The sequence below is a fragment of the Diadema antillarum genome, unplaced genomic scaffold (assembly GCF_040938485.1).
Source record: "Diadema antillarum isolate AM-2024a unplaced genomic scaffold, OU_Dant_1.0 seq00000156_RagTag, whole genome shotgun sequence".
Classification (NCBI taxonomy): domain Eukaryota; kingdom Metazoa; phylum Echinodermata; class Echinoidea; order Diadematoida; family Diadematidae; genus Diadema; species Diadema antillarum.
The window spans coordinates 1,287,234-1,305,175 of NW_027271228.1; the positions used below are offsets into that span (position 1 = coordinate 1,287,234).

Genomic DNA, 17,942 nt, shown 5'->3' on the forward strand with positions numbered 1-17,942 from the left:
GAGGGTCCGAATATTTTTCCCCTCACGACACTCAACCCTTTTGACTGCTTGCATGATAGCTGATTGTGTAAATTTAATGCCATGCGAGCAGGTGTTTGACGTTGCTGAACATAATCGTGTAATGTGCATGGATGTTGTTACAACGTGGAAAAGCACACACACACAGTATGGCTCAGCACAAAATACCTGCTTGAAGCGAAGTGATGGTACAAAAAAAAAAATGTATAGACTTACCAGGGCCAACATCCCAAGACTAACATCACACAACCATGACAACAGTGTGACTAAGGAGAAAAAAAAAAAACTAACACACGCACACACACACAAACACACACAAAACATACCACATAATGTCATACACACCCCTCACGATCGTACAGGTGCGTATGACTAGTCTCACTCACCAGAGTACCCTTGTAAATACATGTATTGAACAAAAGAGCGTAATATTAGAAGGCGGGATCCCACGTAACATTAATTATTGGTGCAGAACGGTGAGAAACATTCCGCACTGCTGCCAGCTGACTGATGCCACTCTCAAGACGATTGCCCCTGAACGCGCTACATCTAAATCAGGAGATACGTGCCATCGACAACAATGGCTTCGAGATTAGCTCTGTTCTTGCTCGCACTGACATCGTGCTCGCTACCGTTTGTGACGTCGACTGACGGAGACGATGTCGGGCAACCCGTGGTCAAGACATCCAGGGCGACTTTCCTCGGAGAGCGTCACGTAGTAGAGTCAAAGCAGCTGCCCGGCTTTCGGAAAACCGTAGCCGCCTACACGGGGATACCCTACGCGGAGCCACCGGTGGGGGATCTTCGCTTCGCCCGGCCCGTAGGGAAGAACGTGGAAGGAGAATTCGATGCCACTCGACCCCCTGTTGCGTGCTCTCAAGCCGAAAATCAGTTCTTACCGATCACTCTAGAAATGACGGAAGACTGTCTTCATTTGCATGTATTCGTACCTGAACCGAAGGTATGGGAAGTTGAAGATAACTTTTCTGAAAATTTAAAACCTACTCCACATGTAGCTTCATAGAGAACACTGTATTAAACCATTGTAGTTAACTTCCTCTTCATGAAAGTTTGGAGGATAAGGTAATATAGAAATGCGTTTGATTTATATTGCTTGAAGCCAAGTCGGTTAGATGAACAGAGGCCAACATGTATCATAATCATTTTGTTGATTTTTTTCCATCCAAGCAATTCGAGCGTCTTCCTATGTGATACTCCAATGCTCCCTCGTTGAAATACTCATTTTGGATTTTCACACTCTCATTTATCACCTGCGTAAAACAGTTCCTTTACCGTCGCTGCATGATACTCGTCACGTCACTTCAAATGCTGAAATCGTTTTTTAAGACGAAAAAGAAGTGATTATGATCTTGGAGGTGGTTCAATGGAACTCTTTAGCAATCATTGAAGAAAAGTCAAATTTCTGCTCTTACTGATTAAGAATATAGTGCATTTTATTATTTCACTTCAATGGCAGCCCGAATCTCAAGCCGTCTTGTTTTGGATCCACGGTGGTGGATACCACATCGGGGCCCCACTGGAAAAGTTGGCTCATGCACTCCCTCTCCCAGCTCTTGGCGACGTCATCGTTGTCGCCATCAACTACCGTCTCGGCGTGCTTGGTTTCCTAGCCACAGGTACTGTCTTTTTCTCACGACCGGACACAAGTCTTGCATTCTCTACAAGAAATTTAGCAACACTTGACATGATTTTCCCCCTGGGTTAACTTACTAGATGTATGTGCAGTCCACATCAGGTAACTTATTCACGAAGTTCCTAACTTGATACTTCGGCGCCATGAAAGATAAAAACACACAATAATTCACAATATTAAATAGAACACAAATTTAGAATGATGAACCTATCTTTTAGTAGGTAAAAGTGTCACTGTTTTATGGCAACATGTGTATCTGATAAATTCTCTCCAAACCCTCATCTGATTTTCATAAAACCTCTTCTTTGACTGATTTTGTTTCATCAAACGCAAGATAAGTATGATGTAGAAAGGCTCTGAAAAACTATTTTATCTACATTCAAGTGACGAGCTTCAGCTTTCTCTATGCACTGAGACACGAATGTCTCGCAAGCTAAATTATTTGCCCGGAATTATGACCGTGCCATGTTTTTGTTTTCTCCTCGTTTGATGTGGTTGTTGTTGTGTGTGTGTGTTTTTTTTTTGAATGGGAATTCAGAAAATGACGAAATTCCAGCAAACCTTGGACTGCTCGACCAGCGTCAAGCTCTTCTTTGGGTCCAAGAAAATATCGCTGGTAAGGTCACCCCAACACCTTTCTCATTTATATCAGAGTTCAAATTCTGTGTTTCTTCTCCTTTGAATTTGTTTTTCTTCTGTCCGCTTCCCTTGCATTTCTGTTCACGACTCCATCCCATCCTTTTTTTCCTCCTCCCTTCACATTATTTGAAGTGTTGTTATATGTACTGTTTCTTTCTCACAATACCCTATATATACACTTCGCTGTACAGTTGTGCGAATAATGATTGTACTGAAGCATAAATGTCATACTTCTTTCCGAAGATTTCCTATCAAACATGTCAAAGGTGATCTGGTCACTACCACTGATTGCACGCTGACTTTTTAGAGTTCCCAGGCCTCTTCAAAGTATCTGCTGAACTTTTGTTTGGCATGTCACAAACTTACGGCCCGCAGGAACTCTTACTGAAAAAAAACAACACAGTACTCGCCTCCCCTTCAGTAGGCATCACATAACACTTTCCTTTTATTGTTCTCTACATCACTGTACGAATATTGCACGACTATATGTATAGTGCAATGGGTTGAGGCTTTCTTCGAGATTGGTTTGAGTACCTTGTAGGTACCTCAACCCCGAAGCTTGACCCTCGTGACCTCACGTGCGTTGGCCTATCACATCTTAATACATCGAAGTTAGTATTAAAGACGCTGGTGCTTCTAGTGACAAAATTCAAAGAAAAAAAAATATAACTCGAGGATCTGTCCATTTGCCTCTTCCATGTCACAACACAATAGTACCTTATGAACAAGCAAATTCCATTATCTCATCCTAAATTGCACGCATGGTTGCATTGGTGAAGACAATTTAAGCAAATTCTAATTATATCTGTACTGTATAATTACCAATGCTTCCCCAAATGAATATATCCTTTCGAGGAGAAAAGAAACACGGGTTCGAGTGGAACGCTAGGGATGCAGGAGTAAAAATCGCTGCCCATTATGGGGAACATTTTGGCCATGCCCTTATTTTCCGAAGATTGTAAAGGTGTTAGGACTGAACCACCCCCCCCCAAAAAAAAAAGCATCTTAAATCCGTATTGGTCAGTTTTCTTCTAGAAGTGACTTTCAGCTTCATGTTCAAGTTAGCTAGATAAAGGGAGTGGAATCAGACAAGTAATTAGAACGTCATGAAAGTGTCATTAACGTCAGACAGAAGACAAAAAGTTCCATAATTAAGAAGTCCTCAACATTATACAGAAATAAATGGCATCGGTCGAAAATATTAGGTTATGTAGGTGAATGCAACTTATAGCGCGATAAATTCATCACCTTGCAACTGTTCCATGTTATGTCTTTGAAGACAAATATGACAAACATAAAGTTCTGGAACATGATCCAGCAAGCAGATCGAGACCTCTAATACTCAAATAAAATTTTCAAATTGCTTAGACTTTATGCAAACATTTGAGGCCAAAAGTGCAATCAATTCTCTTTTGTTTCATTGCAATGTTTAAAAATAATTGAAGAGCTGTTGCATAATCGGCGAACACATTCAGGAGATTTGTTTTGGAAAATTCTTATATGTACATTTTGATGATTAACAGGTTGTGATCAATGTCATGATAACATGAGAAACTTCCAATTTTCCAGAGTTTTATCTGCTTCTTGCGTCTATCTGAACAGGAAATGGAATATCACATTAGCCGTGAACATTCCTCAGAGCAAACCGTGAACATGATGCTGGCTAGCCGTAAAAGATACTTTGAATGTGATGTACAGGATTCTATATCCTTGTTCAAAACAGCATAGTTGATAAATCTGCTGGTATTCTAGGGCATCAATAAGCTCTCATGTTAAAGGCGAAAACGTCACTTTGGGACGAATACGTCGATACACGCCGTTAAATCACGGCGGTTGATTACATGTTTTGTTCTCAAATGTCGGAGCTTTAAAGGAATGTTTCTCGCTACATATGCCCTTACTATTAGCCATTGGCTTACTTTTATGCCTGATATGAGACATAGAAATCAGCGCATGATAACATATACCTTCTTTTGAACATGGTAATCGCTCGATGCGATTCAAAATACAGAGCATGGAGCGGGCAAATGAACAACATTTAATACTTTGAACGAAGGAATGAAAGCAGTTAACGTATTCTAAAATTATTAGTGAACTACCCCGAAATATTTTACATGCTTAAGATTTCCCATTAAGCTCTTTATTTCTTATTTGCATTCTGTTTGGAAATTGATGGTGGTGAATATGAGCCTTGTTTTGACGGCCAGTTTATAATACGGAATAGTGTTTGAGCATACAGCAAAATTCACTGAAAATAAATGTCTTTGGAATATCGATTTCTATCACTATAACAATAAGCTACACCAGCCATGAGAATAAATGAGGTAACTGAAATATTGTGCTGGTGAATCATGAAGAGTGGTGTGAATAAAAACAGGAGAGAGTGCCGAAAATTATCTTATATACATAGAACATATCCAACAGCGTGATATTGTACATCAAAATACATTTCATGTTTATCCGAGTGACGTTGTCATGTTTACGAAGATTTCATGATCATTTGCATCATGCATGATAATCATACCCCATTCTATTGCGTTATCTGAGTTTGCGTCATTATACTAAATAATATAGTTCAATGACATCCACACATGGTAAACAGTATACGAGTTCGAGACTTATAAAGGTGCGGTTTACTTAGTATCTTTTCTACACGCTTTTCTATGCTTATCAGGTGGTCTATCATTATGACCATGTAAGGTAAAAGCAAGGAAGGTGCAAGCGTATGAATGCATAATTAATTCTATTTTGCTCGAATCCCCTTCGACCATTCATCATATACATCGGATAGGCCTACATGGGTATGTAGTGATGAAGTCCTGTAAGTTAAGCACGTGGTTTACCTTACAGTCACTCAGACAATGGGACCTACTTAGGCGCTATTCAATGTACGTGCACAAATAAAGGGACCTAATGTTTGCAAAGCCATATAAGGGCAATTTCGTGCAGCAGCAAGATCCTTGTAGGGATAACAAACATGCAACCCAGCTCACAGCAAATAGAGTTCAACAGGGCTTTCCGGGGACCCTTTGGTCAGAGTCCAATGTCTCATGAAGTGAGCACTCCTCTTCGTGTCCACGAAATACCGGACTTCCCAACTCATTTGGTATGGAATTTGGTTAAGCTCTATGATTGCCTGTCCATGCAAACGCAATTTAGCATGCATTTATCTTTATCATTGCAATCAAGCTAAAACGTCAGATATCACAGAAAAATTTACATACGTTCAATTTTTAAGTATTTTGATTGCACATATATAATATAGGGTCAAAAGTAGAGAAGTCATTGCCGTGAGATCATGATCATGAAGTCATTCTGAACTCTCAATCATGGAAAGTAGCTCAACATTCATATCTTTATCGGTGTTAGAACTCGAATAGGGGTGGAAATCTGGCACGTTCAATACCGCTGTCTTTACGGAAACTATCGAATTTCATTGATACGGCCGGAGCTCGTAAACAAGGCCTCCACGTTTAATACGGGATGCTTATAGGAGGTCATGGTTAGTTGCGATGCTCACTAATAGAACGGCTCACTAATGGAGCTGTAGTATCGTACAGGACACAATGGATAGATAGAACTATAAATGTTATTACTTCTCTGTACATTATGAACGACCTTGCATGTACTTAAAACGACAACAGAGTACATGAGTATGTGGTAAGAGGCGTCACTTCCACACCTCCCCCCCCCCCCCCCACACCCCAAGCCCCTTTCTTTTAGACCAAATGCAAATGACAAGGTCATTTCAAACGTCAATGTCATCGTGACTTTTTTCTAAAGTTCCCTGTTTGACGTTCATCGTTATTCATTATTTACAGATTTAAAGGAGACCTCCGGATGATTTATTTTCAACATTTTTCATTTGAACAAGTATACATTAGTTATACTGAGGACAGAGTTTAAGAATTTGTAATAATTTAGATGAAGAACAAGACTATTTTCAAAATTTCGAAAAAATTGCAATGAACAAGGATGATGACATGGCAGAGTCACCATAAGAATGCATGAGTTGGGGCCCAAGGAAACAGAACAAAAGAAGAAGGCATGCATAGATTATGCACAGGTGAACTCGCAAGCAAGCGGTATTGTAATGGAATTACACTGCTACATTTCTGAAATATGTGAACCTCCTATGTCATCATCCTTGTTCAGTGTAATTTGTTTAAGGTTTTTCAAAGTATTGTTTCTCTGCTAAAGAACCACAATTATTCCACAAATCTGTACATGGAGTTGTCGATTTATGAACTACATGATGTGAAATTAAAATATGAAAATCATCTGGAATGTCCCTTTAAAGCGGCCAGATATCACACGAGATTGTAACGTATATCGTAACAGGGAGCATTTGCGCGAGACACAGTTACACGGATTACCGCACCGTGCCAGACTGCATGAAAGATTGCCTAGTGTGATATGAAGTTACTGAACAATGTCATCACATATTTGGCGTTGGTTTTCTGTTTTTCGTCTAACTGTCACTGGACATTCACTCTGAAGAATTTGACAAGCAGTTTTGAAATTCTTAATTGCAGGAATGTGTATCATGAGCCATGTAACGGAGAGGTTGAGTCTGCAACCCCGCTCCACGCAGACAATTTTGGTTAAAAACACATCAACAACAACAACAACAACAACAACAACAACAACAACAACAACAACAGCAAGAAGAAGAAGAAGTATCATCACTCTAATGAATAAGAAGTGTCTGAGTGTTCTGAACCCAGATCCCGGTCTGGGTCCCCAGTCCCCAGTACCTCTCCCACTTGGACTGGTCAGTGTCCCAGTCCGAAAGGACGTTTTACAGCCACGGTGTATTATTATTTGGTGCAATTTACCTCACACACTGCCATGAAAAAAAAAAGAAGAAAAATGTAAGATAGCGGAAATTCATCCGCCACCTTTACCAGTAGCAAGATACACCGTTTAATGTTTTATGATTATATTCGTGGCTTACATTCATTCTAAACGATTACAAGTAAAATAAAAATAAGAACATAATGCACAGTCTAGAAATGAATAGGACATTACTTTAAGAAACTATCGAATGAACTTTATTCCCCAGGGTAGCAAGGAAGCCTGTTAAAAGCGCAGCAAAGCACAGGTTGAAGAACGCTGTATATGCCGCAATGCGTGCAATGAGTAATCAAAATTTGGCTGTATCGCCTTGTTTGGTTTGGTTAATCATATTGTTGACATATCTACAGACTGTATGTATTTCAGGTTGAAAAGAAACACTGTGATTCAATGCTATACAAATACTCCCGACACGGTCAAAGTACAAAACTTGCCAGGTCAGACTGTCTGATCACAGCGCACTTTTGTAGCATTTTTACAAGCACTTTATGTGACATATAATTGATAAAAAATCACACGGACTTTTTTTGTCAATAATATTTATTTTCTGACTTTCAAATCAATACAAGACACACTTGTATGATATTATCAGATGATGCCGCTGTACAAACAGAAAAGTTACACATTCTTTTTTACTCAAATACCCAGGAGGTACAACCTTTCTTGAATGAGCAATACTTTCATAAAAATTGAAATTAAACTTGATATTTCTACACGTGGCATCCCAGTCATCAAATATCTATCATTGAAAACAAAGAAAAAATCCGAAACAACACAATAATACAGCAAAACAGAGTGTCATTATCTTTGCCCCCCCCCCCCCAAAAAAAAAAAAATATTGACAGATGTCATCCATTCAGTTCGACATTTATTGTTCCTTCACGATAGCCCTCAAACTTGGAAAAAGTTCAACTTGTCATTGTCATTCATGTACTCAGTCATGCATGGTATTTGTCAACATAATTAGGTATTAATGGAAACAGGAAGGGTTCTCCTTTCCTCGCAACTGACGTTATGCTCCCATAGCTCACAGTCATCAAGAGTAGCCCTCCAATGTTAAAGTGCTTTTTTTTCATACCAGGTTATACCCAAGGTGATTTGCTAATTGTATGCGACTTTCCCCATTCTTATAACTGTGACTTTTATCATATCAATAAGAGCAGATTAATGCTCTCTAAATCTGCCTTTCTCCACACCATGAAAAGATTATAAAGAGAATATTTTCTTCTTTTTGTCTATTTCAGCTTTTGGCGGAGACCCCAATAGAGTGACAATCTTCGGTGAGAGTGCGGGCTCCGGGAGCGTAGCCCTCCAGATACTCTCGCCAATGAGTGCTGGTCTGTTTAGTGGGGCTATCATGCAGGTGTGTATAGTGCTACCAGGTTAAGGTATAATATTAGCACTCTAGATTTGTGGCGATACATCGGATTAGACATTCATAGGATTAGTGTGTGGACATTTGTTGATTAATTATATTCTGCTCAGCTCTTTCTTTCGTACACATCGATTTCATAGTCAAACCAATTTTTTCAACCGTATATTATTTTTTAAAACACATTTGATAAAAATCGATATTTATGTAAAGTGTATTGGTCAATAGGCCTAATACACACCTATATGCCAATGATTATAGAAAGAGAGAGAGAGAGAGAGAAGGACGGAGAGAAAGGCGGATAGACAGACACACACATATGTGTGTGCGTGAGTATGCGCGCAACATGTGGTGGTGGTGGTGGTGGTGGTGGTGTGTGTGTGTTTGTGTGTATTATGCCGATAAGTACCAACATGCAGGAATATGGTCTTTAGGGCTACTTTGTATATTTACGACTATAATGGCTGAAGTAAATATTGTAAACACAAGCGAAGTGGATGCGGTTCTCTCATCGTTCTTTCAGGTTTTCGACCGTTTTAGTCCTGTAAATGCCCGTTTTCCATTTTGTTGGTCTTCGAAAATGTGATTACATGAACAATCATTTACATTTCAGGCCAAAAACAAACAAACAAGCAAACAGACACAACAAGAAAAAGAAAAAGAAGAAATGACGAGACAAATTAGTATAGATTCTGCAAACGTAATCCTTTTTTTTCTCCATTTCTTCGTTTCTTTTAGAGCGGCGCTCTCGCTCTTTGGAGCAACTTCCCGGACAAGGCCACAGGGGTTTACCTCACCACGCAAATTGCTGCAAAAGTCGGATGTGACGTCACATCATCCAAGGCGATGGCCGAGTGTCTACGCAGCAAGCCGTTTGAAGAGCTCAAAGCCGTGCAGGAAAATGTAAGGACTTTAATATTTTCTCTTTCCGTCCTTTTATTTTTGACAGAACGTCACGCTGATGGGACTATAAGTTGATGTCGGGCCACCAAATTTACAAAAAGTTGCTCTTTTGTGGTCCGAGAGTGCACCCGAGATTGAAAATGGATTACAGGTGTTATTATTTCATTTTATATGGAACCATTGCCGTGTGTTTTAGGGTCAAATTTAACGATTTAGTGTCTTGATTGAACTAACAGCGAAAAAAAACCCCAACAACAACAACAACAACAACAACAACAAAAGTCAGAGCTGAGCTCGGCTATATGACATGTACGCGTATGTATGTTTAAAATGCGTAATGAGGGTGTTCCCTTTCGAAAACTCAAATGATTCGCAGCGAAAACATCCCGTGCTGAATTATTTGAAGGAAAAGAAGGATCCTATTCTTTGTATATCTCTGAAAAAATTTTGATTTTTACCACAACCCGAAGCCAGAAATCGATAACTGCACATTGGGTGGAGTTACGAACGTTTTCACTCTTTTTTCTGTTGTTTTAGTTTAACAGCTTTTTTTTTTATAACCAGATTCCATAGATACAGCGCCCTATGAAGCAGATTTGGTACCTTATGTACTGTACTATATTTTGTAACCCCCCCTCCCCCCCCCCCCCATCTACAGACAACTTTCGAAATTGCTCGCTACATGGTCTTGCCTGTGCCCGACGGCGAGTTTTTACCGAAAAGCGCCGCTGAACTGGCGGCCGAGGGGGCCTTCAATAAGGTCAACATCATCAGCGGCTGCCTGAGTGAAGAGGGAGACGTGATGGCCAACGGCGTGATGTTCGGCCAGGACCCCGACGTCAAGCCGTCTGTGAATGAGACCGTGTTCAAGGTCATGCTCGCAACCATGTACCAGATGACTGAGCCAGTGGTCCAAGATATGGCAAAGTTTGTCTACTGCAATGACGAAATGGTGAGGATTTAAATCTTGGTGTTGACTGCCAGTCTGTTTGTCCGTCTGTCTGTCGGGAGATTGTTTGTTTGTCTATCTTTCTTTCTATCTTACTCACACTTTCATTATATATCTGTCTGTCTATCTATCTCTCTATCTGTCTGTGTGTACATCTCTTATAAATACTCATCGTATGACATCAAATGTATTGAAGCAAAAGACTGAACGCATATTGGTATTACAGTTTTATCGAATCATGTTTGGGAATAATGGATATCATAATTTTTTGTTTGTTTGCTTGTTCGTTTGTTTATTTGCAGATTGGTACCAGTAAGATATTATGCACGTGCACAACTGGTAACGAATCAAAGCCAATCAATTGATTATATCAGCAATTGGGAAATAGTTCCTTATTAAACTGAAACAGCAATACCTATGTCGTGGGTCAACATTATCCGAGACGATTGATGTCTCAAACAAGAATGCAATGAACTCATTGGAACGAAAACGGGAGAATCTTTCATTTTACAAACTGTGAAAGCAAGAACCTTTGATTTATGCTAAATTGCATTGAAAGAACTGAAACATAAATCAAAAGGGTACCGGCGGTTACTGGCAATGTCGATTACTCATTAGTTATTGATACATAGAAACTTTCACCCATACCATGTTAAATGCTAGCTGTGCAAGAGAGATTTGGAAAAAAACAAAGGATATAGAAGAGGGCAAAAGTTTTGTTTAAAACATAAAGTGATACATTTATTACTGATAAGAGTTTGTTAGCTGGGTATCTCATGCATCAACTAAAATATTGTTGATTAAAATTATGTCGATATCCGCCCAAAGTGCAATATACATAGGATATATTTTATATTATAAGATGAAAGCAGCTCCTTTAACCAATATTTTACATGGATTCATTTCAGAAATAAATTTTGTCTTCATGTAAGTTACCTTTAGCAAAAATTTTTAACGTTTACTCGATTTAATATTGAAGTAGAAATCTTAAGTAATCAAAATATATTACCCGGTATGCACTGCAACCTAAAGTTGTAACGTCATTAGGTCAAATGTGAAAGGAATTAGTTTGTGGCATATGAAATAATTATCATTGACTAAACTTCCTGTGTATGTGAAAAAATCTATGTAATAATTAATCTGTCATAATCTATAAAAGCCATGCCACTGTTTGAAAGGATTAAACATGCCCACTTTGAATTACAATTTAGATTGATAGGCAGGAGCGGGAAATAATAGTGGAGAATGACCTGGAAGTTTAATGTTCTCGAGTTGTCCGTCTATCCTATCTCGTTACCGCGATTTAAGAGGAACACTATAAGGCAAACAATGTGCAAATGATTTTTTCTTTATGGCTGGTTTTGGGACAAAATCTCTGAAAGGTCAAAGACATTTCTCAGGTGTAACTTGATACAGGGATGAACATCAGTGGTAATAGAGTGTGAAAGAGGGTAGAAATATATAGACAATAGAAAGTTTGTGTGTTTTTTAATCCACCAACGTAGTACAATGTAGTAGTAGTAGTGGACAGTGAAAGGTCAAGTTCAAAGGTCACTGCATCAAAATTACACTCTAGAACCATAACTTCAGCTTGGAATATTCATTAGTATTGTTATCTGGTTGAGATATGAGTAAATTAACAATGAATTGTTTGAAATTACAGTGGTGATAGGCCTAAGCATAACAATCACAGAAAATAAATTTGAATATAATTTCTTGATCTTATGTGCCTTGTGATACAAGAATAAAGATAAGCTGAATTGAATTGTACGGAATTTGTTGTTGATAATTATGATTAAAAAAAAAAATGGTCCCAAGTCCAGAGTGCACAGCGGTTAAAATTCCCTGGTTGTGTTTGTTTACATTCCCTTTTACGCAGCGTGTTTCCTTGGCAATTTACCGGTATTTATGTTTTCTTTTCTTAACATTTTAAGTGATTTCCTCTTATTTAATGTACATATTTGTAAATCGTTACTGTAAGTTACTGTCTGCAAAGAAGTAGTTGTCTCAAGAGGTATAATTCACAATCATTATCGCCACCCCGGTACAGATATAGTTGCTGTTAAATTCTATTAATCTTGCGACTTTTTGAATTGTGATGTTCACTCTTCTACCTCAACATCGGCTTAATTCACAGCTCTCCAACCCGGAAGCTAATTTCATTGACCCACTCTGTGATTTGGCGGGAGACAACTTTTTCCTGTGCCCAGCTTTCTCTTACGCGAGGCAACTGAGTGCGGCTGGTCTCAACGTCTACTCATACGTCATGACCCATCGGCCGAGCCACTCCATCTGGGGTCGCGACAAGACGTGGATGGGCGCCACGCACGGCGAGGATATCGCCTACGTCTTTGGGTCTCCCTTCGGGGTGGATAGCGAGGATAAGGAGGCGGACTATTTCCTGATTGGTCGCTTCACCGAAGAGGAGGTCGAAATATCCCAGCAGATCATCAAGTACTGGTCAAACTTTGCCAAGACAGGGTAGGCTTTGATTCTTGGTACTTCAACATGTTACCTTCGTGATGCCAAATAACATGAGGGCCATATCTTTTAATGATGCCTGCATGACATCAGGCATTATATGATGATCCAGACATGACGTCCATGTAGTGCAAACAGTTTTTCTTCATGTTCATAAAGTCATCATAATGAAAACTGATACTTTTGATGTATAAAGAGCAAAACAAAAACAATTTACTGGAAGGCATATCACATGACGAAAGAAACTGCAACATTGAAATCCCTCCAAAAAGAGAGAAGGAAAAAAATCATGTAAAACTCACCGCACCTCTTATCGAACCTAAAATCACTTGGTCTTGATCTTTTTGGCACTCGGTCTCGTTTCCTTAATTCGACAGAATTGTAAGTCCCAGGTGATTAAAGAATGTTTGAACAGAACTGATTACATGTACATACAATAGAATGCTTGAACACAGCCAAAATACTGCTGAGTATAAGATTGCTTGATCATAATTTGGCGTTTTACTGTATTCACCATTTTAGTCTTCTGTTCGTACCATCACTTCTTTTGTTGTTTCAGTGATCCTAATTCAGGGTCCGACGATGAGAAGTATCCAACATGGCCCAAGTACCGGGCCGACGCCCCGGTGTACAAAGAGTTGGCCCGCTCCTTCGAAACACATACTGGAACTATGTTTGGCAAACGATGCTACTTCCTCGAAAAAGTGCTACCCAGTCTTACACAGAATTCAGGTAATTAAAAACAAGTGGTCAAACAATTACAATCAACGAATATCAAACTTTTTGATAATCATCATTTCGTAGTTGGAATTGCTATGGAATTGGAATTTGCTTTTAAGATTATAGAGTCTGAGAGATGGAAGTGGCAAAATATTGGAATATGTTCGCAATATTTGTTCGTTGATGATATTCTGTTTATCTGAACTACACATGCTTTTATTTGGATTCCAACGTTTCAGCACAACGCTCGTTGTACTGAGTGATGTCTAGGTTAAGATGTTATAATCTTGGACAATGTCCTTTGTTGAGGATATAATGATTTGCTCAGTCGTAGAAAAAAATAGCTATGTACCTGCTGCCTTTGCCTTTTGCCGGAGTAGGGTAGAATGATCCTAACGTTGCCAAATGTATAGTAGGTAGTGTGGTCTTAACATTGCCTAAAAGGCAATGCAGCGATCCTTCACTGAGATCTGAAATCCACACATCTGTGGTAATTACTGAAATTCAGTGATAAGTAAAAGTTGAATATCAACCTTGTACTGCAATACGTTTCAAAGATCTAAACGCTGTAACTTTACCAGTGCTGGACAGTCTGATAATGGTGGGTATAAATAGTGAATGATCACGAGTGCGATGGTACAACAACGAGGTGAAAGATAAAGGCGCTCTATTCCAATTCTGTGTTTGTTTTTATCACAGCTGAAATGGCTCGTCTGAAGGCTCTGTTGGAAGAGAAGGTCAATGCAGACAGCAGCAAAACCTGCGAAGATCCAGACAACTGTCCCGAGAACTAGAACGTGGGAAAGAGACAAGACTAGGATCAACGTGGCGCATCAGAGAACACGGGCTTCCAATATAGCATCGTAATCATATCATATCGTATGGTATCGTGATTTACCGGAGAATGAAATACGGACATGTACCTGTAACGGATTCAAATAATTTGGCGAGAATTAATGTTGTAGATTCTGATCTGGTTTAGCTATGCAGTGCCTTGTGGTAATGGTTATCATGACAACTCAGGGCGTCTTACTGACTCGAGATTTCAATCAATCAAATGTTTCTTGAAGTTGATCATTATTGGAGTCACACACATCGTCATTGTGCTCATTTTCTAAGAACTTAAAAGAAATTTATAATTTCAGTTTACTCTCCGTGGCTTTCCATATGCAATTTCTGCGAGCAAAAGACAAACAAACAAGAAGAAAAAAAACTTTTCTACACTAATGACTGATATTCCAAATGGCTTACATGAGGCGTGTCCACTGTTTATCTGGTTGCGTGTGCATTAACTTGAGTGCTTGATTTTGATAACAGGGAGAATACAAATGTATGAACACATTGACAGTAATTTACGTTAAAATACTGAACCTGTGTCGTTAGTTACAAACATTAATTTTGACATATCTCACTGTACAACGCATATTGTAAGCGGGAGATGAATCTCCACAATTATTATGAATGCTCGCTAAAACGAAGTCACGATATCCACGCATTTTACAAAATGACGAGACGAAACGGTAGAAAAATGTCAGAATTACGTATTTTGTGGGATTTTACTAACATTAGTTATGTAGGCCTAATGGAGCATTCGGGGGTTTTTTTATCACTATATATTCTTTGTACCGTGTAAGCACCATCTGAGATCATGCAATGGAATTATTTTGAATCGAATGTATATCAGTGTATGTGTATAATAGTGTTCGTTAATAAAGACATCGATTTATCGAATCTATGCTACTTTTAGACTACCATTGCATTTGATGAAATTGCGTTGACGGCAATGCCAACTGGAAATGAAATATAATGATCTATACCTTCCTATTTCTTCCTTTTCTTTTTTTCTAGGTGTTTTGCATACAATTAGTGGATTAGGATTAGTGGTTCATCTTCCTTATTGCGACTTTTCGTTAATCTAAAAGTGAAATATATGGTTCCTTATTCCGAAGTTCCGTTATTCCGTAATAGGCATATGCCGTATACCTAGGTATTCTTAAATCCGAAAATGAAATAAGGTTCGTGAATCCGAAAAAAAATCCGAAAATGAAGGAGAAGAAGAAGGAGGAGGAGAGAGAAAAAGAAAAAGGTGCGCATCAGCGAGCCTTAGGAAAAATGAGTCTTATTCAATTTTTTGGATCAACGAGATTTCGGAATAATTTCATTTTGGGAATTATGTGCTTCCGGAATAGCGAATCTACGGAATAACGAATTGTAGCCGGAATATAATAGTAGTATGTTATAATAATAATGAATGTATATGAATGCAATGGACAGAATATGGTTCATGAGATGAAAGATAAAACGATCCATTCAACGAGGGGCAACAGAGTTGAATGCATCATTCACCTTTCACCTTATGAAATATTTTGTCCATTGCATGAAAGAAAAAAATATTTGTTTCGTATAACACCTGAAAATAGATCATTATCATTCGAGGTTTTATGAATTTAGAAACGAGAGGGAAGTGACAAAATTTCGTTGAGCGTCACGGATCTCATGTACACTGCAAACGCAAGCGTTTTAGGTACGCAGTGAGCCGGGCTATCGGCGTGCCTGCAATGGAGCAAATCGTAATGATCCAAAATTGCACGGTAAATGGAGCCACAATTCCATGAATGATGACGTAAAAGTAAAGTGGGACAAATGATCAATATCAAACAAGCAATCAAATGACAAGGATCCATTTAGGTATTATATAAAGTACTACATAGTCTGTAAATCTATTACATGCACCAAAGTCTGCCGCTCACCGACTGGACTACGGTAATAGTCATGAGAAATCTTATCGCCAAACCTAACTTACAATGGATCATCGGGCTCGTTTTACCGGCGAACAACAACAACAACATCATCATCATCAACATCGTTATGATTGTAACAACAAAAAAACCACCACCATCAACAACAACAACAACAACAACAACAAAAACAATGAAAACAGCATCAGTAACAAGACGAAGAAGGAGAAGAAGAACGGCATCAAAACCGTGAAGCATAATATGAGTAGACCATATTGTAGAAGTAGGCTAGTATACAAATAATGAATGTTTATGATTTATGATTCGGTGAAAGATGAAATTTTTGATCCATTCAACTCGGCTGCGCCTCGTTAAATGGATCATTTCATCTTTCATCTCATGAAATATTCTGTCCATTGCACGAATGAAAAAACATTTATTATTTGTTTTATATAACGCCTGGAAGAGATCCTTGTCCTTTCATGTTTTATTAATTTAGAAACAAGAGAGAATCTGAGATCGCGAGAGTGCTCACTGGGCGCTTTACGCTATGTATGTAGCGCGCTGTCGCATACATACCCTGCAAAACTCTCAGTGAGCGTGCAATGGAGCATATCGTATGGATCCAAAATTGCACGGTAAATGGAGCCATTATTGCACGGATGATGACGTCAAAGTGAAATGGGCAGAATAATCAATGTGAAACAACCAATCAAATGACAAGGATCTCTTCAGGCGTTATATAAATGTAGACAGCAGAGGGATCGAGGAGGCAATTTACGTTACCCAGAAATCCTCAACAAACAATTGCGATGCCTAAATGTAGATAGAATCATGATACTGGTTTGCGTGTAGAACTTTCCCACAGTAAACGTAATAAACCGATCCCCAGGTGTTCGAACAATTTAATGTACCAGAGCAATAACATAGCTGTCGTGAGAAATAGTGTAAAAGAACTTGAAATACGTACCAGTTGGTATAGTCGTAAACAGAACATGATCTTCATGACCGCATGCAGTTTACAAGTGAAATCTTAAAAGCAGTCAAATCAATAATATGCAGTTGAAACGCTGGAGGTTGGAATGTATTATGGAAAAAGGATGAAGAAAAAGACGACCTCCCGCAAAACATGATATTGATACTCAAATATCAACATACCTGAATGATATTATGTAGAATATTACAGATGATGAACACAAATGCGTGCAATATCATACAAAGAATATTTTCTTGCAAGGGTGTATTATGACCTGTGGTGTACGGTGACTGGAGTTTAGACACTAAAGCTATTTGAATGAAACAAAAGCAACATGCATACTCGTATTACCCATTGAGAGAAAGTGTCACTGAAATAGTATTGCCATGAATATTCGTCTCGTAGTGACACTGTGATGGACTGATCGAAGAGATGGGTAGTGAGTGAAGAATGAATGAAAGTACATTGTCCTGAGCTGCACGTACACCAAGGTGATATAAAAAAGAACACAAAAACACACAAACGTTCGCATACACACCAAACAACGTAATTCCTCTCCCCTCCACCCTCTCTCTGTGTCTCCAATGTGAGATGGATCCTGTACTGTGTGGGCAATATTGAGTCACTTCTTCTCC

At 38.9% G+C, this 17,942-nt stretch overlaps 1 protein-coding gene across 1 annotated transcript; it reads left to right on the forward strand.

Annotated features, from left to right (window-relative positions):
• The first annotated feature begins 406 nt into the window (after nucleotides 1-406).
• Nucleotides 407-15,395, forward strand: LOC139727859 (acetylcholinesterase-like). Its single transcript, XM_071638831.1, has 9 exons — nucleotides 407-979; nucleotides 1,496-1,655; nucleotides 2,211-2,288; nucleotides 8,413-8,531; nucleotides 9,279-9,443; nucleotides 10,102-10,395; nucleotides 12,530-12,873; nucleotides 13,433-13,605; nucleotides 14,293-15,395. Exons 1-9 carry the CDS (start codon nucleotides 599-601, stop codon nucleotides 14,385-14,387), a joined length of 1,809 nt encoding a protein of 602 aa, XP_071494932.1. The 5' UTR covers nucleotides 407-598; the 3' UTR covers nucleotides 14,388-15,395.
• Nucleotides 15,396-17,942: the final 2,547 nt, after the last annotated feature.